Source organism: Echinops telfairi, unplaced genomic scaffold (genome assembly GCF_000313985.2).
Source record: "Echinops telfairi isolate 266 unplaced genomic scaffold, ASM31398v2 ScPeMD7_7400;HRSCAF=8409, whole genome shotgun sequence".
In the NCBI taxonomy this organism is placed as follows: domain Eukaryota; kingdom Metazoa; phylum Chordata; class Mammalia; order Afrosoricida; family Tenrecidae; genus Echinops; species Echinops telfairi.
This window is the reverse complement of record NW_022111300.1, coordinates 6,058,609-6,080,906: the sequence shown is the minus strand read 5'-3', so window position 1 is coordinate 6,080,906 and position 22,298 is coordinate 6,058,609. Positions and strand designations below refer to the sequence as shown.

Genomic DNA, 22,298 nt, shown 5'->3' with positions numbered 1-22,298 from the left:
GGAGGAGGCCAGGGAAAGAGGGGGGGAAGCCAACAAACTCAGGGACCAGGGAACAAGAAGAGATCTGAACCTGATGGGGAAGAGGGCGTAGTGGGGCTGGATTCAGTGCAATGTAGCTGAGAGGAAGTACAGAGAGCCAAATGAAGGTCAGAGACTGGGACAGGAGGAAAGTAAAAGTAAATAAGAGGAACGAATTAGGTGGCAAAAGACACTTATAGAAGTATAAACAGGCATGTACATATGTAAAAATATTAATATATAACAATAGGGATATAGGTCTATGTACATATATTTATAGGTTAAGCAATAAGGTAGCAGACAGACACTGAGCCTCTACTCAAGTACTCCCTCAATGCAAGAACACTTTGTTTTAATAACCTGGCATTCTGTGATGCTCAGCTTCACGACACGATTGCTGAAGACAAAATAGGTGCAAAAGCTAATGAGGTGAAGGGTGCCCGGCTAGTACAAGATATATCTGGGGTCTTAAAGGCTTGAAGTTAAACAAGCGGCTATCTAGCAGGGAAGAAACAAAGCCCACATAGAAGCAGCACACCAACCCGTGTGATCATGAGGTGCTGATGGTATCAGGCATCAGAAGATCCAAAGCAAACAACCATTTTGATGCGAACAAGGTGGTGGTGGTGGTGGTGGTGGTGGTGGTGGTGGTGGTGGAGGTGGTGGTGGAGGTGGTGGTGGCGGCGGTGGCGGAGTGGAGACCCAAAGCCCATCTGTAGATAATTGGACATCCCCTCATAGAAGGGTCACAAGGAAGGGATGAGCCAGGCAAGTGCAGTGTAGTACTGCGACGAAAAACCCACAATAGTCCTGTAGTTCTTTAATGCTTCCTCCCACCGACTATTATGAGCCCAATTTTTTTTAAATCATTTTATTAGTAGCTGTTAGAACTCTTATCACAATCCACACATCCATCCATTGTGCATGACCCCAATTCTATCTTACAAATCTGGCTAGACCAGAACATGTACACTGATAAGAGCTCTCAACACACGGAATCCAGGACAGATAAACCCCTCAGGACCAATAATGAGAGTGGCGATACCAGGAGGGTGAGGGGAGGTGGAAGAAGGGGGAAAAAGGGGAACTGATCGCAGTGACTGACATATACCCCCTGCCCTCCTGGGGGATAAGCAACAGAAACATGGATGAAAGGAGACAGCAGATGAGGTAAAATATGAAAATTTTAAAAATTTATAAATTATCAAGGGTTCCTAAAGGTGTTAGGGTGGGGGGATGGGAGGGGAAAAAAGAGCTGCTGATACCAAAGGCTCAAGTAGAAAGAAAATGTTTTGGAAATGATGATGGCAACATACGTACAAATGTGCTTCATATAATCGATGTATGGATTGTTTTAAGAGCTGTATGAGCCTCCAATAAAATTATTTTTAAAATAATAATAATAATTTATCATTTATGATAAAATAAAAATAAATAATAATTTACCTAAACTGTTTTCTCTATACAATTAAAGCTAGATTTAAATCATCTAAAATGCTCTTCCATCTCCAAAATTCTTCTCTATCCTAAGTTGGCTACCCATCACTTTGCCTAAAAGTCAAGTCCAAGAATTTTTAACATCAGGAACATCTGTGGAATAGCCTGTTCCAAGGTGTCCATTTCCATTTCTTCTCTCTTCTATTTGGACCACCTGTGCTCTCCAGTATGGCCTGAGTGAGGAGACTCCTGAGTCATCGGTTTGAAATATCCACCCATAGTTCAACCTACATCCATTAAATCCCCTCAGTAACTTATAAATGTTGTGTTTTTCATCAAATCCCCACCCATCAACTTCATTCATTGGTCACCAAATTTTAAAGAAAATTTCTCTCAAGGTCACCATTCTCCAAGATCGTTTCTCCTTATTCTTCATCTCTCTAATGGCTTCCAAAAGATAGCGGCATCCCAACATTTATTACTGCTTAATTTTCACAAGTTTGCTTTTCTTCTTCATTCCCTGTGCTCCAAAATTGCTTCTGGGTTTCTGCCTTGGAATGTTTGTTTGTTTGTTCAGTTGCCGTTTTTTGTTCTACAGCCCTACTGCCACCTTCAGTGAAGGCTCCCTGGGAAAGAGACCTCCAGTGTGCCAACACAAAACAGTTCCTTGTGCAGACAAGACAGGCGTACGGAGGAGGGGGGAAAGCACAGGGCGTAGGCTGCTCTCTCTCGGAATGAATGGAGAGCTACGGGCTTGGTGCCACTATATTCCCGCTTTAAAGCCCTACTTTTTCCCAGAAAGAAATGCAGAAGTGTGTATCCAGAAAGGAAAAAAAACCTCTAAAGTAACTGGGGAGCCAGAGCAGCTGGGGGTTGTTAACTTTAATCAAAGTCCAGCCAGGATTATTTTTTTAAGCAGAGGAAGTAGATTTATTCTCTTGCATATTCTCTGTCTTAAAGCAAAGGAAGCAAATTCATTCTCTTTCATATTCTCACTCTCTCTCTCTCTCCTCCAATTCCTCTGGCCAAGGCACGGAAACAAATTGCACATATACACACAAAATTCCATTCCCTTGAATTGTCTTTGAAACTCTGCAATTTTCCTGGACTGTTCTAGATGGTTGCAGACCCTGGAGGCATGGCTAAAGCAGAGAACAGCACCCTGAGCAGCAGCAGCCCCAAAAGGCGAGGGGCAGGTATGAGCTTCCTGCGGCTGCTGTAACAAATCACAGCCCACACTTAAAACAACATGAATTTCTTCTCGTACACTCTGGAGGCCACAAGTCTCAAATCCGGTTCAGCTGGCTGGAAGCAGGGGTTGGCAGGGGTGCGCTCCCCCTGGAGGCTCTGGGGAGAATCAATTTCCCCGCCCTTTTCAGTTTCTACTGGACGTCTGGGTTCCTTGGCTTAGGGCCCCTTTCTCCTTCAAAGTGCATCACTCCAATCTCTGCTTCTACCATTACTCCCTTCTCCTCCCTGTTGTCAAATCTCCCTCTCCCACCTTCTTATAAGGCCCTTTGTGATTACAGATAGGCAGGGTCCACCTAGAGAATCCAGAATAATGCCCCAGCTCAAAAAACCCTCACTTAAGCACCGGTTTCAAGGACATGGGCAAGGGTCCCCAGGGTGGGGGTGGGGAATGCATTGCTCAGCTTGGTTACCACCGAGGACTTCTGACCAGCTCTGTTCCTGGAGGAGTTTCCCTGTCACTCATCCACTGACACTCACTGTTAGGAGCATGGGGCCTGAGCCACCAGGAGAGACGGGGAAAAAAAGATGCTTTCGAGATCTCAAAATTGAGAAAGTCCATGTATTTTCCTGCAGTCAAGTCACAGGTTACCTTTCCCAGCATGCTGGGCACCAGCAACCCTCACAAGCATCACATCACTTCCCGCTCCTGGGCCATGGCCCTCACTGTGGTGAGAAACCCCCTTCTGTTTCACTTATCTCCAAGTCGTTCAATGTGCCCCAGCCCTGAGAAAAGGCAAGCTTCTGGCTTGTAACTTACCAAACCGCTTGTAGCCGAAGGACTGCACCTCCTCCTCCTCTGCAAAGTCGTCTGTGAAAGAGGAAGACACAGTATTACCACGAGACCGGGTCACACAGGACGCAACTGCACCGCTTCCATCTGAACCTGTGCAATCCTCGGTAGCACCCAGGGTATTAGCAAGAGACTTTCCACGGCTCCTGGGGCACAGCAAGCGCCTGTCTGCCAGTTCCCTCCTCCAGCGAGGACGACGCTCTTTCTCAGACTCTTTACGTGACTTCTTATGCAGATTTCAGCAACACGTGTGATGCCCGTGAGATACCTTTCCTACCCACTCAGCCACCCATTTTTTAAAGCTACTCATTTTTAATATCACGGTGTGTGTGTGTGCGTGCGTGTATGTGTGTCTGTGTGCGTGCGCACCGCTGTCTCCATGCATCTCCTGAGCAATGTGGTGCCTGCCATAGACCAATGATTTGATGCTTTTTGTCAAATGACAAAAAGTTGATTGATCAACTGCTCAAGAGGTCAAACTATCTTCATGTAACCGACCCTAAAACCCTCCACCCTCCCCTCTCTTTCTGTGTTCTGGGGTCATCTCTCCCACCAACTGTCTCATCTCAGCTATGCCAATACTCTTCCCCACTCTACTTCCACTGGACAACTTGGACCAACAGATGGTTTCCCAGAAAATGCATTTGAAAATAGGTACAACTGCTGAGCCAATTCTGAAATGTAGAGCCACCATGAAAACAAGAACAATGTTCTCTCAACCAAAAGGTCTACAAGTCCTTCCACCAAGTGCTCAGCTGCTGACTGAAAGGTCAGCAGTTCCAACCCACCAGCCTTTATCATTGCTATTTTGCTGAACAGGTTTCAGCAGAGCTCCCAGACTACCACGGACTAGGAAGAAAGCCCTAATTACCAACTTCCAAAATTCAACCAATCAAAACCCTCCTGGTTGCAACAGTCTGATCTGTAACTGATCAGAGACTGCACTGGATGGGGAAGCATTTCCTGCTGTTGTGCAGGGGTTGCACTCTAAGGTGAGCGCTGATTTCAGCACCCTACCAATAACAATGGCAGACAACCGAATCTCCTATTACACAACTCTGTTATGAGTGGGTCTGGGGAAAGGTGATCATTTCGAAGACACACGTTCATATTAATTGTGCAATTACAAGGCATGTTTGATGGAAAACATGAGGTGTCACAGCCAGGCCTTCCCAGGGGACCTGACTAACATCCTTGAGCTGGTCATATTGCTGTACCAGCATCTAACTTTCTCCCATATTGCTGTACCAGCATCTAACTTTCTCCCGCACGCCAAGTTCAAAACCATGTATGCAGCTCTCAACAGGGATCAGAGTAAAGTGGGGTGGGGCTTCAGTGCTGAGTAACACAGGTCCCTTTTTCCAAGAGGCTGAGAGGCTATAAACCGAGGAATACAGGAGGGGAATGTAGCCTTGAAGGTACTCATTTCTGAACCCCCATGAGACATATGACCTGGCGATCTCAGAATCTTGAAGGGTTATGGAAGATGCATGATATTAATAATTCAATGTGGTGAGTCTCAGAAAACTAGCTTGTTTTGAAGTACTGTAAAAAGACATGTGAAAGCAATTACACTATTTCTAACCCCCCAAAATGAAATGCGGTAGCTTTGTCCTTTGCCACTGTTTCCTGATTCTGAGGAAAGGGGAGAGGTCTTGGTGGGCAATCTAGGAGGCTGCAGTTTGTAATTCAAGCAGTCTGATGTCAAGGAATATATTTCAGTTCTTTCTACAAGGAAGAACATGCCTTACAACCAAGAAAATGCCACCTTTCTCCTTGACACAGTGATTTCTAAGTTCAATACCACCACTACTCCTTTTTCCGACGCCTCCCTGATCTGGCTCCGTTGTAACATTTAGTCTGACAGACTCTCCTCTCCCTCCACATAGTCCTTGGGGCTTCTGATGAGAAATCAAAATGAACATACTCAATCAAGCCTACGATGGCACCGACAAAACAGGCCTTTTAGATCACTCATGGTCAGGTCAAAGGAGTCCTGCTTCCTGTCTTCACAACCTTCAATCCAAAAGGGTTAATACTTATTGTAACAGCTCCTAAAAGAATAAAAAAATCCTCTGATCTCACTGAACTATAAAAGAAGTGAGAAAATCATATGAGACACAGAGTTCAAGTGAGGTAAAAAACTACAGGAAACTTCTGACTGGGATTATCACGGAAGGTCTCACAGAGAAAGCATATAAAAATCAACCTTCCCCAATATTTTTTTTCTTTGAGGGAAAGAAGCAGACTTGGAAAACACGAAATTCTTTGCATCTCTCTTAGAAATTCATAAATGGGTGGAAACTTAGGGAAGAGAAAGAGAAAGCCAGCATAATGTGTTAATCACTGTCTTCAACGTCGTTGATGCTTGTTAACCCAGGCACGGATTAATGTGGGATCCGGCTGATAACAGCAACTCACAAGTTTAGCTGAGAAGCTTAGGGGGTAGTGAGTTTAGGTGAACAGTGGTGGGGCAGCTTGGAAACGGACCGTGAGGATGGTTGCCTGGAAAACCACCATAGATGTCACCAAATTGGACATGCTGCTCAGTTAACAGCCAGTTGATTCAGGCTGGTGGTGGGTAAGCAGAAATAGAGTTAGGGAACCGAGGAAGCAGGTAAAATCTGATGGGGCTTGGGGTTGGGTGGACAACCCAGACTAGGCTACAAAGCCCTTAGGGAGGGGGAGTGGTCACGGACTCCTAATGACTGTACGCTGTGGAGGGCAAAAGGCTGTCATAGGGTCCACCCAAGCTAACAGAGGGGTTCTGATGAAGACAAGTTACCTGATAGCAAGTGCCGTGCTACATTCGGTTCTTAAACACTTTTCCCACACTCTGCAGACTTAAGCTAAACGTGTCTCACACATGGTCTTTATAGTGTCAGGGGCCTGCCTGCAAAGGTGATATACGCAAACAAGGGTATTCTTTCTAGACCAGTCTAAACATTTTATTAGGGGCTCATACAACTTTTATCACAATCCATACGCACATCAATTGTGTAAAGCGCATTTGTACTTCATTCTCAAAACATTTTCTCTCCACTTAAACCCCCGACATTAGGTCCTCATTTTCCCCCTCCCTCCCCGCTCCCCCCTCCCTCATGAGCCCTTGATAGTTTATAAATTGTTATTTTGTCATATCTTGCCCTGTCCGACGTCTCCCCTCTTTTCTGTTGTCCGTCCCCCAGGGAGGAGGTCACATATAGTCCCTTGTAATCGGTTCCCTCCTTCCTACCCACTCTCCCTCCACCCTCCCTGTTTCGCCACTCACACCACTGGTCCTGTAGGGCTCATCCGCCCTGGATTCCCTGTATTTTCAGTACCCATCTGCACCAGTGTACTTCCTCTGGTCTAGCCAGACTTGCAAGGTCGAATTCTAGTCATGGTAGTGGGAGCGGGAAGGAAAAATTTAGGAACTAGAGGAAAGTTGTATTTCTCATCGTTGTTACATCGCACCCTGACTGGCTCATCTCCTCCCTGAGATTCCTCTGCAAGGGGATCTCCAGTGGCCTACTAATGGGCTTTGGGTCTCCACTCGGCACTCCCCCCATCATTCACTATGGTAAGATTTTTTGTTCTGATGATGCCTTATACCTGATCTCTTCGACAACTCGTGGTTGCATAGGCTGGTGTGCTTCTTCCATGTGGGCTTTGTTGCTTCTGAGCTTGATGGCTGCTTGATAACCTTCAAGCCTTTAAGACCCCAGACGCAATACTTTTTGATAGCCGGGCACCATAAGCTTTCTTCACCACATTTGCTTATGCACCCATTTGTCTTCAGTGATCCCTTCGACACCTCGTGATCACACAGGCTGATATGTTGTTCCATGTGGGCTTTGTTGCTTCTGAGCTAGATGGCCGCTTGTTTACCTTCAAGCTTTTAAGACCCCAGACGCTATATCTTTTGATAGGCAGACACCATCATCTTTCTTCACCACATTTGCTTATGCACCCGCTTTGTCTTCAGCGGTTGTGTCGGGAAGGTGAGCATCCTAGAATGCCAATTTAATAGAAGAAAGTATTCTTGTGTTGAGGGAGTACTTGAGTGGAGGCCCAATGTCCTTCTGCTACCTTAATACTAAACCTATAAATACAGGCTCATAGATCCATTTCCCCATCCTCATATAAATATATTTGCATATGTACATGTCTTTATCTAGACCTCTATAAATGCCCTTTTCCTCCCAGCTCTTTCCTCTATTTCCCTTGACTTTCCTCCAAATTGGTGGGGAGGTGAGTATGGGAGACCTGGTAGGGCATGATCAAGGGGAATGCAACAAACCGGAAGTGCTGAAATTCTGGTGGGGACTGAGCATGATAGTGGGACAGTAGGAAAGTCAAAGGAAATAGACCAGTCTCTTTAGCCACTTGTCATTTCAAATTCTGCCTGTCACAGGTAATGCCACATAACTGTGGACTGTTACGTGAGTGAGGAGTGAGTTAAGATTTAAGACCTTGGTTCTGCAGTGGCCACAACTTGATGCCTACCTCTGATAGCAGTTTGTCTGCAAGGAAGAAGCAAGCTTCTCATATTAAATAACAAAAAGCATTTCAATTAAGATTTATGTCTACAACCACATATTTTCTTGGGTTACACAACTATATTTCAGCATTTGCATTTCCATACTTATAGTCTACACTACATTCTGTGTTGTTATCTTCAAATGCTGAGTTTTATTTTATTTTTACTTTCCGTGGTAACTGGCACAGAACCACAAGGGCCAGAGAGAACACTGAAGTGCTACTAGATTTATTCTTTGAGCTTTGCTATTGCAGAGTAATATGAGTTCAAGGGAAGTAGAATTCAGCTGGCTTAAGGGAAGTTGAATTCAGCTGGCTTAAGAGAACAGAAAGAATTATGAAAATTTTCCAATTAATTTGTGGACTACTCTATGCAATATTCCTACGGCTTGGATTTTCCTCTCCATGCCCTGATCTTGATGCCAGCACTTCTTTCAGTTTACTGTATACTCCAGTTGTAGGGGAGAGAGAGAAAAGACTGAAGCTGTCAACGATTTTCATCTTACTTGGATCCAATATGAATGTTCATGGAAGCAGCAGTCAAGAAACCAGATGACTCCTTGTGTTAGGTAAATCTGCTGCACAAGACCTCTTCAAAGTGTTGAAAACCAAGGATTTTACTCTGAGGACTAAGGTACACTGAACCCAAGCCATGGTATTTTCAATCACCTCATGTATGTGAAAGTTGGATAATGAGTAAGGAAAACCAAAGAAGAATAGATGCATTTGAATTCTGGGTGCTGGTGAAGTATCAGCACTAAAGTTATGAACACCCAATTTGTACACGGCTATGGAGGAAAGTAGCATGGACTGCCAAAATAACAAAACCAAACAAAAAATCTGTCTTGGGAGAATTAAGAGTCAGAAGGAACTTTAGAGGCAAGGATAGTGAGACTTAGTTTCACAGACTTTGGACATGGAAAAAGGAGAGACCAGTCCCTGGAGAAAGACATCACGCTTGGTAAAGTAGAAGGGCGGTAAAAAAGAGGAAGGAGGCCTTGATGGGTTGACACAGTTGCAGCATTGATGGACGCAAGTATAAGGACAATTGTGTGGATGGCATAGGACCAGGCAGGGCTTCATTCTATATATAGGGTCACTATGAGTGTATATAGGGTCACTATGAGTCGGAACCAACTTGACAGCACCTACCAACCACAGTGCTGACTTTACCAGGTGGTGAGCCATCTGAAAACAGGAGGCTTGTCCCGTTATATCCTTAAAAATTAGCACATTTGCAACATTTGATAGTTACACAATAACTGTTGCCGAAAATTACTCTCAACAAGTTGGTTATACACATGTGTTTTCTCTCCTATCTCAAAAATTCCTAGAGGAGATTAAACCTTTATCTTTTTGAACACCCACATATTTAGAGCTAATAAGTATACTCATATTTAGTCAGCCTCTACTGCATGCCAGGTTCTTTATATTTAGGGTGTCTGTTTTACTGATAAGAAAATGGGTTCACGATGACAAGGATCTATATGTGACCTCCTCCCTGAGGGACGGACAACAGAAAAGTGGGTGAAGGGAGACGTCGGACAGGGCAAGATATGACAAAATAATAATTTATAAATTATCAAGGGCTCATGAGGAAGGGGGGAGCGGGGAGGGAAGGGCAAAATGAGGAGCTGATGCTAGGGGCTTAAGTGGAGAGAAAATGTTTTGAGAATGATGAAGGCAATGAATGTATAAATGTGCTTTGTACAATTGATGTGTGTATGGATTGTGATATGAGTTGTATGAGCCCCGAATAAAACGATTTAAAAAAAGAAGAAAGAAAATGGGTTCAGAGAAGTTTCATCATTGGACCTGATGAGTCAGAACTGTGAGTAACCAGATCAAGACTAAGCGGTCCCCTAAACCCCACCTTTGGGTGTGAATTGATAGGGCAGACCCAGGAAACTGCACCCTGTGCTCCTGGGAGGGCAAGCTGAGGAGTAAGGAGCTTGACGGCAGAGCTCCGAAGGTGTAGGGCTGTGTGCCACGGGCAACCCAGGAAGGGGCACAGAGGTGAGGCTAAACCTGGGAGAAATGGCTGGCCGTCTCCTTACTACATCGTTGGTTACAACCAAAAGTTAGCGAGTAAGTGACGGCTAGAACGTGGAGAAATGGGAACCTGAAGCACTGCTAGTGGGAATGTGGAATGGTACTGCCACTTTGGCAAGACGCGCAGTCCTCAGAAATTTAAACAGAGTTAGCATTGGGGTCAGACATTCTACTCCTAGGGAATAAACACAAGAAATAAACACGTTCACACCAAAAAGCCCGTCCAGAGTGTTTATGGCAGCATTCTTCCTAATAGCATATAAAAGGAATCAAGCCAAATGCCCGTCAACTAATAAGAGAACGAATGGTGCTGGTGTTGTGTGCTGTCAGTTCTGACTCATGGTGACCCCACAGGACGGAGGGGAACTGCCCCCACAGTGCTTTTTAGGCTGGCATCTTGGCAGAGCAGATGTCAGGTCTTTTCTCCTGTGGAGCTCCAAACCAAACCCAACTCGCTCCCACAGAGTGGATGACGACTCACAGCGACCTTGCAGACCAGGGTAGAGCTGCCCCTCGGGGTGCCTGGAGGGCTAGTGGTGGACTGTATTTGAAGACCTTCCGCAGCACACCAGCCTGTGTGATCCAAAGAGGACAACAACAAAATCCAAACATGATGAAGGGAAAAGTATCAGCGCTTAAATTGTGAGCACCAACATGTACAAGGCTACGGAAGGCAGTGGGAGCCCCAAATCCATCTGCAGATGATCCCGTCAGATTTAGCCTCTGGGAGATCCCCTCTGGCCACAGGCGAGGGACTGGATCAGCTTTCCTATGAGGCACAGAGGATTGTAAACATGATTACGGTGGATCGAACCATGGGAGGATCAACTATTTCTCGCTGTTCCACAACAGAAATTTCTTCTCTGGATTTTAAAAATATTTTTGGTGGATTTTTTTTTCTTTACTGTTTATTTTTGTTTTTAATTTTTGTATTACTATGATTTTTTTTCTTTGTTTCATTTTTTTAATTGTTTCCGTTTCCCAATTTATGAAGCCCAGAAGGAATGGATACATAGAAGCAATAACTGATGCAATGGTTTATCAGGGGCGGGGTTTGAGGGGTGGGGGTGGGTGAAGGAAATTGTGAGTGCAGAAGGGGGTGGGGAGCACTAGAACTGATTATGATGATATACATACACTCTTTATAAAAGTGATTTCGTGTATGACATGTGAATGAAGTGCCAAGAGAACTGTGAAAAATGTAAAGAAAAGCAGTTTAACTATGGAAGTATATGATATGTGAATATTATTTCAAGAAAATAATAAAGAATAATAATAATAATAAAAGAAAAAAGAAAAAAACCAACCTTGACCAATGGTTACCATGGGTGACGGAGGAAGATTTTTGCTTAGGGGGTACTGAATTTATTTTAAATGTGGTGGAATAATTTGGGAAAGGATATCAATAATGATTGTACAGCATGAAGAATATAATCAATGGCACTGAATTATTCATGTAGAAGTTGTTGAATCAGAAAATGTTTTGTTGTGTATAGTTTTGCCAACATTAAATCATAATAATTACATGAATAACAATGAATCCAAGGAAGAATAAAATATTCTAAAATTGATTGTGGTAGTGATCATACAACTCTTCTTGATATGATTGAACTACAGAATTGTATGATATGTGGATGAAGTGCCAATTAAACTGTTAGAAAAAAAAACACAAAAAACTTCTACTTAACAGCCTAGAATTTTAATTATTGCACTATTAGGATTCTTTGAATGGGTAAATAAATGTCAGTATTTCCATACCACACAATGGAATACTGCTCAATACGAGAAAAAAACGAAATATAATACATGCTACAACATGGAAGAACCTTGAAACATTACATTAAGTGAAAGTAGTTAGTCACAAAGAGCCCACACATTGTATGACATCATCAATATGAAATATATCTTAGGAAAACCCATAACGTCAGAAATAAGACAGGCGATCAAAGGTTTATTATTTGGAGAGGGTAAACCGAGGTCTCTTGTCCAGCAAACACCACAAGTAGCTGAGATAGTTGGAAGTATGTGGAATGAGGGGGAGAGGGTAACAGGTGACATTCTGAGTGCTAAGACCCTGGGGCACTGGTCTTCTCCCACTCAGTCAGTCCAGGGACCCTCAAGCGAAGGACTCTCTGGGGAAGATGACCACCTGAGAGAGAAAACAATGACAACCGTGGGGCAAGGCGCTCACCAATGGAACAGCCCAGCCAGATCCGCTTAGTCACGGTGGCCCAAACCCAGCAACACAAAATGAAAACAAAGCTCGCTGCCACTGAGTCGACGCCAACTCCCCGCAGCCCTAGAGGACCAAGCTGCACTGCCTCCGTGGGATGCCGAGGCTGCCCAACAGGGCACCCACTATGCCACCAGGGTTCCTGAGTTTCTAACTAATTTTGTAATGTTCTACTCTTAAATACGAGCAGACAGCCAAGGATCCGACATAAGCCTCCAGGATAAAAAGACAAAGATAAAAATAAGGAAGCCAAATAAAACCACTTGAAGGAAACACACATTAGACAGAGGAGTCCTGGTGACACATGGCCAGCTGCTCACATGCTAACTGAAAAGTATGAGGTTAGAACCCCTGAGTGTCTGTGGGAGGAAAGACCCAGTGACCGATCTACTCACGTCATTACAGCCTAGGAAACCCCGTGGGAGAGACACCCGGGATCAAGTGCACACAATACAACAAAAGCAATACACTCTCTAGAGGGAGACAAAAATGTTACTACAGAACAGGACCCCGCCATTAGCATCTTTACTGTGATAAGCTAACGAATCCATAAAATAAGAACAGAACTCACACCATAAAGTTGATGCCAACTCACAGCGACCCGATAGAACAGGGAAGGCCTGCCCCTGTAGTGAGTTTCTGAGACTGTTCACGTGAGTAGATCATCCCTCTTTCTCCCAAGGAGCACCTGGTGGTTTCAAACTGCCAACCTTCGGATCACAGCCCAATACATAACCCCTACACCACCAGGGCTCCCTTAAAATAAGAGTAAGATGCTTTTTTATTTTTATTTTAAGCAGCAGCAGCACTGGAGAAAAAGAAGGAATTCTTAGGGGGGGAAATATAATCACAGAAATAATAATAATAAGAGCTTCAGAGAAAGAGTTAACAAACTGAAAGAATCCAGAAAGTATTTTTTAAGGTAAATAAACAGGATAAACACGAGAGGAAAAAACCTGAGAATCATTCAGGGGCCCAATATTCAAATAATAAATATTGGGGGGGGGAGAGAATTAAAAATAGGAGAGTGCCTTCAGAGGAAATGTTGAACACTAGTTGTTTTTTTATCATTTTACTGGGGGCTCGTACAACTCTTATCACAATCCATCCATACATCCATTATGTCAAGCACATCTGTACATTTGTTGCCCTCATCATTCTCAAAACATTTGCTTTCTACTTGAGCCCTTGGTATCAGCTCCTCAGTTTTTCCCCTCCCGCCCTGTGCCCCTTCCCTCATGAACCCTTGATGATTTATAAATTATTATTATTTTGTCATGTCTTATACTGTCTAACGTCTCCCTTCACCCACTTTTCTGTTGTCCATCCCCCAGGGAAGGGGTTATATGTAGATCCTTGTATTCAGTTCCCCCTTTCTACTCCACCTTCCCTCCACCCTCCCGGTATCGCCACTCCCACCACTGGTCCTGAGGGGTTTATCTGTCCTGGATTCCGTGTGTTTCCAGTTCCTATCTGTACCAGTGTACATCCTTTGGTCTAGCCAGATTTGTAAGGTAAAACTGGAATCATGATAGGGGAGGGGGTGGAAGCATTAAAGAACTAGAGGAAAGTTGGATGTTTCATCGTTGCTGCACTGCACCCTGACTGGCTCATCTCCTCCCTGAAACCTTTCTGTAAGGGGATGTCCAGTTGCCTACAGATGGGCTTTGAGTCTCCACTCTGCACTTCCCCTCATTCACAATGATATGATTTTTTTGTTCTTTGATGCCTGATTAACTGATCCCATCAACACTTCGTGATCACAGTCTGGTGTGCTTCTTCCATGTGGGCTTTGTTGCTTCTGAGCTAGATGGCCACTTGTTTACCTTAAAGCCTTTAAGACCCCAGATGCTATATCTTTTCATAGCTGGGCACCGTCAGCTTTCTTCACCACATTTGCTTATGCACCTACTTTGTCTTCAGCGATCGTAACAGGAAGGTGAGTATCATGGAATGTCAGTTTAATAGAACAAAGTATTCTTGCATTCAGGGAGTACTTGAGTAAAGGCCCAATGTCCATCTGCTGCCTTAATACTAAACCTATACATATATGCACATAGATCTATTCCTCCCATCATCATAAATATATTTACATATGTACATGCCTGTATTTAGACCTCTATAAATGCCCTTTGCCTCCTAGTTCTTTCCTCTTGTCCCACTATTATGCTCAGCCTTCATTTGAGTTTCAGTAATTACTCTCAGTTACATTGCCCATGATCTAGCCCTACCAGGCCTCTTACACCCTCCTCACCACCAATTTTGGTTCACTTGTTTGAACACTAGTTTTTGAAGAACCAAGTTTCCAGAAAGAAAGGACCCATCACCGGCCGTAACAAAATTGGAAAGAGATGGGGGGATGAGGAGCTGATATCAAGGGCTGAAGTAGAAAGAACATGTTTGGGAATGATGATGGCCACATATGTACAAATGTGCTTGACACAATGGATGGATGGATAGATGGATGGATTGTGGTAAGAGCAGTAAGAGCCCCCAATAAAATGATTTTTTTTAAAAGAAAGAAAATAAAATGATGGTGGTGGCAATTGTGCTTGATCTAACTGAATGATGGATTGTTATACTATCTGTAAGAACTCCCAATAAAATGAATAATAATTTTTTAAAAGATTAGACAGAAAAAAATTGGAAAGAGATGTTTTCCAAGGCCCATCATTGTTAAACTTTTATCACACTAAGGACAAAAGGAAAATCCTAAAAGCTTGTAAAAGAAAACAGAGCAATGTTTTTCAATTTTGGAGGGAGAAATATTCCCAGCCTAGATCACTCTCAATTCATTAGGCAGGTAGAATAGAGATGTTTTCAGACCTGCAGAATACCCCAACAATGTTCCCCCATATAAAACTTTTCCAAGACGTTACTGCAGAGGGTGTCCCATTAAAATAAAGGAGTAAACCCAGAAGACATGCTGAAAGTAGGAGCTCCAATCAAGGGAGGGAAATCCCCAGGATGAGGGGCTACTGAGAGGTCAGGATGTCACTTTGCAGCATTCCAGACCAGGTGGCTCAGGAGGTTCCAGGAAAGGTTTCTTCAAGAAGATGACAAGGAGGTAACATCTAGTAAGGGGAAACACACTGGGTAGAGATTCAGAAAACTGGAAGAGACTTTGGGGATGAATTATGATGTATACACAGCAAGCGAAACAAATACAAGTGCAAGAAAGATTATTAGCTCTAGGCAAAACAAAACGTTGTGCAACAAAGAAATTGGAGTCAGCAGTGACTAAAATTTCTGAGGCCGTAATAATATAAACACGGAATATTGATTTAATCACGATTATGTTGTCACTGCACTGGGGAGCAGGAGGTGTCCGTGAAGGCTGTTAAAGTAGAAGTAGAAGAAAAAAGAAGAAAACCCACAGCTGCTATAAAGGAAAGTCAATATGGAGAAGGCTTCAAAAAGTTCCAGGGAAATTCCACTCTTTCTTAATGTCATTACTTTGAAGGCTCTATATATAATGCCTAAGGCCAAGAAACAAATGTAAACATCAAGTAAGAGTACCATCAAGTGAGATAGATATGGGGTTATGGTAGATGGCCTACATTGTTCCCATTCCTCCACCAGCCAGCCATTCCTCTCATCAAAAGGGAAATAGGCATTCCCCTTCTTTGGGACCCATCTCCTTGGTTTGACCAATGGGATGTGGTCAGTGTGGCAAGAGAGTAACTTCAGCGTCTCAGTCTTATAGGCCTCACTCTTTGTGTTCACCCCCTTGGCCCTTAGTTGCACTGTAAAAAGTCTGACCACCCTGACGGAGGTGCCCCCAAAGAGGAAAGCCCTGAAAGAGAGAGACTATGCATACGAGCCCCCAATAAAAGTATTTAATAAAAATTTTTTAAAAAATAGTTCGCTAGGCAGCTAAAGTAGGTGTGTCAGTTACATAATCTCCTGTCAACTTGAGTGAAGGGGTGGAGTCTAGCCTGTCAATCAGGTTATAGCCAATGATGCCTCTGTGTGGGCATGGCCTTCTCCTGAGGATTCTGGGAACTCCTGTCTTCCTCCCTGGAACACATACCCTCTCTGCTTGACATTCTGTTGACAAGCCAGATGGAGCCATGCTGATGGAGCCACAGCCCTGAAGCTGGAGGAGCATCATGGAGAGCCGCGCCAGCACTGAGCTGCTCCCACAAGACTTTTCACCCACTGGCCCGTGACCTTCCTGCTTTCGGCATCATTGCATGTGCTGCGTGAGTCTGTAGAAGAATTTATGGACTAATATCAGATATGTGGGAAAATATCAGACTCATGGGCTAATATTAAACTTATGGGCTTGATCTGGACTGGGCCGGGGTGTTTTCTTAACAGGCAATTACTCTTGGATATAAAACTCTCTCTTACACACATATGAGTGTCTCTGGATTTGTTTCTCTAGTCAGCCCAGACTAGCACAGTCAGTAACTGAAAGGTCAACTCCAAAAGAAAATGCTCAAAAAAATATAAAGCAGGTGATTCTGGGGAAAAGCAAAGGGTGAAATGAGAGTGGGCTGTGCAGAAACTGATGTTTTTCATTATACATCTGTAATATTATTTGACTCTTTAAATTATTTCCCTGGAGCCAAAGCCAGAGAACATGGGTGAAAGATAAAAGCCAGACAAAAAGACAAAAGCAGGTAGGTTCAATAGATGATGACAGCCAGAAAAGGAGCCAAGTTCCAAAGAGCCCACGTGCAAAGTTCAACCTGAGCATACAGAATGACCAGGCTGAACAGTGAGTCATGAATACCTGTCATGAATACCTGAATATTCGACCCAACAAATGCCAAATCGGACAAGAGAACAAATGCAGAGGGTTTTAGGAGGCAGCCAGGTGGAAGGACTGTGGACAAGGACTAGGTGGAATTACGCCTTCTCTTCAGAAACTGGGCTCATCCCGCTGTATTTTTGTGTATGCATTAGCTTCTCCATAAAGTTCAGCCTCAGATGCACTCTCAGTTCTTGGCCAGAAGTTACTGTTAGAACAACCAGTGCTGTCCCATCACTCGTTAAAATGGTTAACTGCTTCAGAACCAGCGGCTAAACAATCTGTTCAAAGCCCTGCCACAAACTGTCCCTTTGGGTCTTCATCGCCACTACTCTCTATTGTAGAGGGTCTGGGTGACAAGAAGGGAGAGGGTAACCCTGTACTCACAGGTCAAATGCCAGTACAGTGTGGACCCTTACAGTCTACAGTCATCCACCACATGGCCAGTCGTTTTCATGTGCTCGTGTGAGAACTGCAGCCTCCACAGTGTGTCATGTGAGTTGCTAAATGTTTTAGTTATCCCTTTGATTGTTGCTGTGAATACCAGAATACGTGTGCTTTATTGACTGTGCTAAGGCTTTGGACCGGGTGGACCATAACAAACTATGGACAGCCTTGAGAAGGACGGGAATCTCAGAATACTACATTGTAACCATCCGAGTCTGCACGGGGAGCACGAAGTTGTGCGACAGAACAAGAGCACATTGCATGGTTTAAAATCAGGAAAGCTGTGCATCAGGGTGGTCTCCTCTCACCGTAGGTTTCAATCTGTGGGCTGAGCAAATCCGAGAAGCTGGATGATATGAGGAAGAATGTGGCATCAGGATTGGAGGAGGGCTTATGAACAACCTCTGATATGCTTGCTTGCTGAAAATGAGGAGGACCTGAAGCACTTGCTGATGACCCAGGATCGCAGCCTTCGGTATGAATTACGACTCAATGTAAAGAAGATCAAACTCCTCACAACTGGATAAATAGGAAATATCCAGATAAATGGAGGAAAGTTTGAAGTTGTCAAGGATTTCGTCTTGCTTGGATCAACAATCAGTGCTCATGGAAGTAGAAGTCAAGATATTCAATCACACATTGTACTGGGTAAATATGCTGTACAAGACCTCTTTATAAAGTGTTGAAAAGCAAGAATGCTACCTTGATGATTAAAGTGTGCCTAAGCCAAGCCATGGTATTTTCTTTTGTTAAAATTTTACTTTAATTTTATTGGGGGCTCTTACAGCTCTTATCACAATCCATACATATAACCATTTTGTCAAACACATCTGTACATATATTGTCATCATCTTTTTCAAAACATTTTCTTTCTGCTTGAGCCCCTGGCATCAGCTCCTTCCCTCCCTCATGCCCCCTTGATAATTTATAAATTCTTTTTTTCCCCACCCACTTTTCTGCTGTCCGTCCCTGTAGCCATGAGGAATTACCAAAACCCGAATGAAGGCCGAACATGATAGTGGGATGGGAGGAAGTTAAAGGAAATAGAGGAAAGAACTGGGAGGTATAGAACATTTACAGAAATCTAAATACAGGCATGTATATATGTAAATACATTTATATACAATGATGGGGATAGAGCTATGTACATATATTTATTTATAAAGTATTTTGGTAACAGGTGGACACTGGGGTTCTACTCAAGTACTCCTTCAACAAAAGAACAATTTGGTCTACTAACATGGCACTTTGTGATGTTCGCCTTCCCTGACAGGATCGCTGAAGACAAATGGGTGCATAAGCAAATGTGGTGAAGAAAGCTGATGCTGCCCAGCTATCAAAAGATATAGCATGGGGGAGGGGGGGGGAGGTGTCTTAAAGGCTTGAAGGGGCCATTTAGCTGAGAAGCAAGAAAGTCCACATGGAAGAAGCACACCAGCCTGTGTGATCATGAGGTGTCAATGGGATCAGGGAGCAGGCATCAAAGACCCAGAACAAAAATTAAATAAATGTGAATGAGGGGGAATATGGAGTGGAGACCCAAAGCCCATCAGTAGACAATTGGCCATCCCCTTACAGAAGGGTCACAGGAAGATACCAGGCAGTCAGAGTGCAGTACAGCACCAATGAAACACACAGTCTTTCTCTAGTTCTCTAATGCTTCCTCCCCCCACCCCCTACCATGACCCCAATTCTATCTTACAAATCTGGCTAGACCAGAACATGTATACTGGTCCAGGTAAGAGCTCGCAACACAGGGAATTCAGAACAGATAAACCCTCAGGACCAATAAGGGGAGCAGTGATACTAGAAGTGGGGGGGGGGGAGAGTTAGGGGGAAACAATCACAATGAGCAATGTATGGCCATGGTATTTTCAATCTCCTCACCTGCATGTGAAAGTTGGATATTGAATAAAGAAGACCAAAGAAGTGTCTGTGCACTTGAATTATGGCGATGGCGAGGAATACTGAAGTACCCTGGACTGCCAGAGAACAAACAACTCTGTCTTGGAAAACGTACAGCCAAAATGCTCCCGAGAAGCAAGCATGGCGAGACTCGACCTCATGTACTTTGTCATACACGTTGTCAGGAGACACCAGTCCCTGGAGAAGAACATCATGCTTGATAAAGGACTGGGGCAACAAAAGAGAAGAAAACCTGGACAAGATGGATTGACCTGGTGGCTGCACGGATGGGCTCAAACATAAGAACAATTGAGAGGACAACACTCGACTAGACAGTGTTTGCTTCTGCTGAACATGGGGTCGCTGTGAGTAGGGACTGTCTCAACAGCACCTTACAATAACCACCATTGTTATCTCAAGGAGAACTGGTGGCACTGTGGGTTGAGCATGGCGCTACTAACCACAAAGTCAGTGATTCAAATGCACTGACTGCTCCTCAGAAGACGGAGGAAGCTGCCTGCCCCCTGAAAGATTTTCCGTCTCAGAAATTCTACTCTGTCCTATAGGGTCAACATGAGTTGGAATCAATTCACTGGCAGTGGGTGGGTAATTCCCAGTTCATACATTGTTAGGAGAAATAAGTGAGCTAATCTAAGTGCAAAACACCTAACCCATTCTGAGTGTGAAATAATGAGTCTCTTTGAAATAAGGGGCACCCAAACACCCACTATCATTGAGTGGATTTTAACTCGTGGCCCTATAGGAGAGAGTAGAACTTAGAACTACCCCCTTGGAGTCTGAGGCTGTGAATCTTGATAAGAGCAGACCTCAGAGTGTCTAGCAGGTTCAAACTGCTGGCCTTGCGATTAGCAGTGAAACACATAACCCACTGCTACCAGCCACTATGCTCTCCCACCCCCTCTCTCCCTCTGTTAGGTGCCCCTGAGTTGGTTCCAACTCATAGGGACCCAAAGCACAACAGAACATCACACGGCCCAGTCCTGCACCACCCTCACAGTTGTTATGTTTGAACCCAACACTGCCACAGTACCAATCCGTGATTGCTTTCCTCTGTTTGGCTGACATTCCACTTTACCACGCATGATGTCCTTCTCAAGGGACTGGTCTCTGCTGACAACATGCCCCAAGTATGTGAGGTGAAGTCTTGCAATTCCGCTTCCAAAGCGCATCCTGGCTGTGCTTCTTCTCCCAAGGCATCCGGTTTGTTCTGCTGGCAGTCTGTGGGTGTTTTCATCAGTGCTTCTGCAGGTCTTCCTGATGCAACTGTCCAGCTTTCACATGCACATAAAGTGACTGAAATCCATGGCACACTTTGCTCTTCAACGTAACAGCCTTGATTGTCAACATGTTAAAAAAGTCTTGTGCAGATCTGCCTCATGCAATACACCATTTGATTTCTTGACTGCTGCTTCCATGAGCATACACTGTGGATCCAAGGAAAATAAAATTATTGATAACTTCAATCTTTTCTCCATATGTCATGATGTTATCCATAGGTTCAGTTGTATGAATTTTGATTTCTTTTACATTGAGCTGTAATTGACACCGAAGGCTGTCATCACTGATCTTCATCAGCAAGTGCTTCAAAACCTCTCAGCGTTCAGCAAGCAAGGTTGTATCCTCTGCATATTGCAGGCAGTTAATAAGCCTTTCTCCAGTCCTGTAGACAAATTCTTCTTCGTATGTCCAGCTTCTCAGATGATGTGCTCAGCAGACAGCTTGAATAAGTATAATGAAAGGATACAAGCCTGGTGCACACCTTTCCTGAATTTATGCCATGCAGAGTTTTCTTGTACTGTTTATATGACTGCTTCCTGGTCCATGAACCTGGTACATGATCACAATGAAGTGTTCTGGAATTCCCAGTCTTCTCAATATTATCCATAGTTTGTTATGGTGCACACAGTTGCACACCTTTGCACAGTCAACAAAACACCAGTAAACATCTTTCTGGTACTCGGCTTTCAGCCAAAATCCATCTGATAGAATGATTGAACTATTGAATTATATGATAAATAAATTACTTCCCATAAAACTGTTGGGGGGAAAAAAATCTATGTGATACCAGCAAGGATATCCCTCCATGCCCTCTTCTGAATCCAGAGTCAATTTCTGGCAACTCTCTCCATGCACTCCTACAACTGTTGTTGAATTATCTTAAGCAAAACTTCACTTGCAGCTGACATAATGCTTGTTAGATAATTTCCAAAATTCTATTGCATCATCTTTCTTCAGAATAGCTACAAACATTTATCTCTTCCAATCAGTGGTCAGATAACTGTCTTCCCGGCATGGATGAATGAGCGCTTCCAGTGTTTCATCAGCCTGTTGCAGCATTTCCATTGCTATCCCATCAATTCCTGGAGCCGCTTTTCCGCTAATGTCTTCAGTGCGCTTGAACTTTTTCCTTCACTATCACTGGTGCTTGAGAACATGCTATGTCTTGAAATCACTGAATGTTAACTGGTTATTTTTGATACAGTGACTGTGTGTATTCCTTCGATCTCTAGGTGCTTCCTTCATTATTCAACATTTTGCCCATAGAATCCTTCAATATTTCAACTCAAGGTCTGGTTGTTGGTTTTTTCCCTTCCGTTTTTCTCAGCTTGAGACATGCTGGGCATATTCTTCCCGCTTGGCTCTCTCATTCCAGATCTTTGCATATTACATTATATGCTGTAAGGCCCAAAATAAGTGCTCCAGGCCCAGAATGTGCATAAAATACAGAAAGCTTTATGCTTGGATAAGAACTACTTCTGGGACACTGGGCCTCCACTCAAGTACTCCCTCAACACAAGAATACTTTCTTCTAGTAAATTGGCATTCTATGATGCTCACCTTCCCGACACAACTGCTGAAGACAA

General features: G+C 43.8%; 1 protein-coding gene across 1 annotated transcript in view; it reads right to left on the bottom strand.

Annotated features, from left to right (window-relative positions):
- COLEC12 (collectin subfamily member 12) overlaps window positions 1–22,298 on the bottom strand; it is a 218,097-nt gene that overhangs the window by 177,078 nt on the left and 18,721 nt on the right. Inside the window, exons 2-3 of the mRNA XM_045296306.1 lie at window positions 15,863–16,098; window positions 3,464–3,514 (exon numbers count right to left, since the gene is read on the bottom strand). Of these exons, the coding sequence (XP_045152241.1) occupies window positions 3,464–3,514; window positions 15,863–16,098 (287 nt within the window). The remainder of the gene's footprint in view (window positions 1–3,463; window positions 3,515–15,862; window positions 16,099–22,298) is intronic.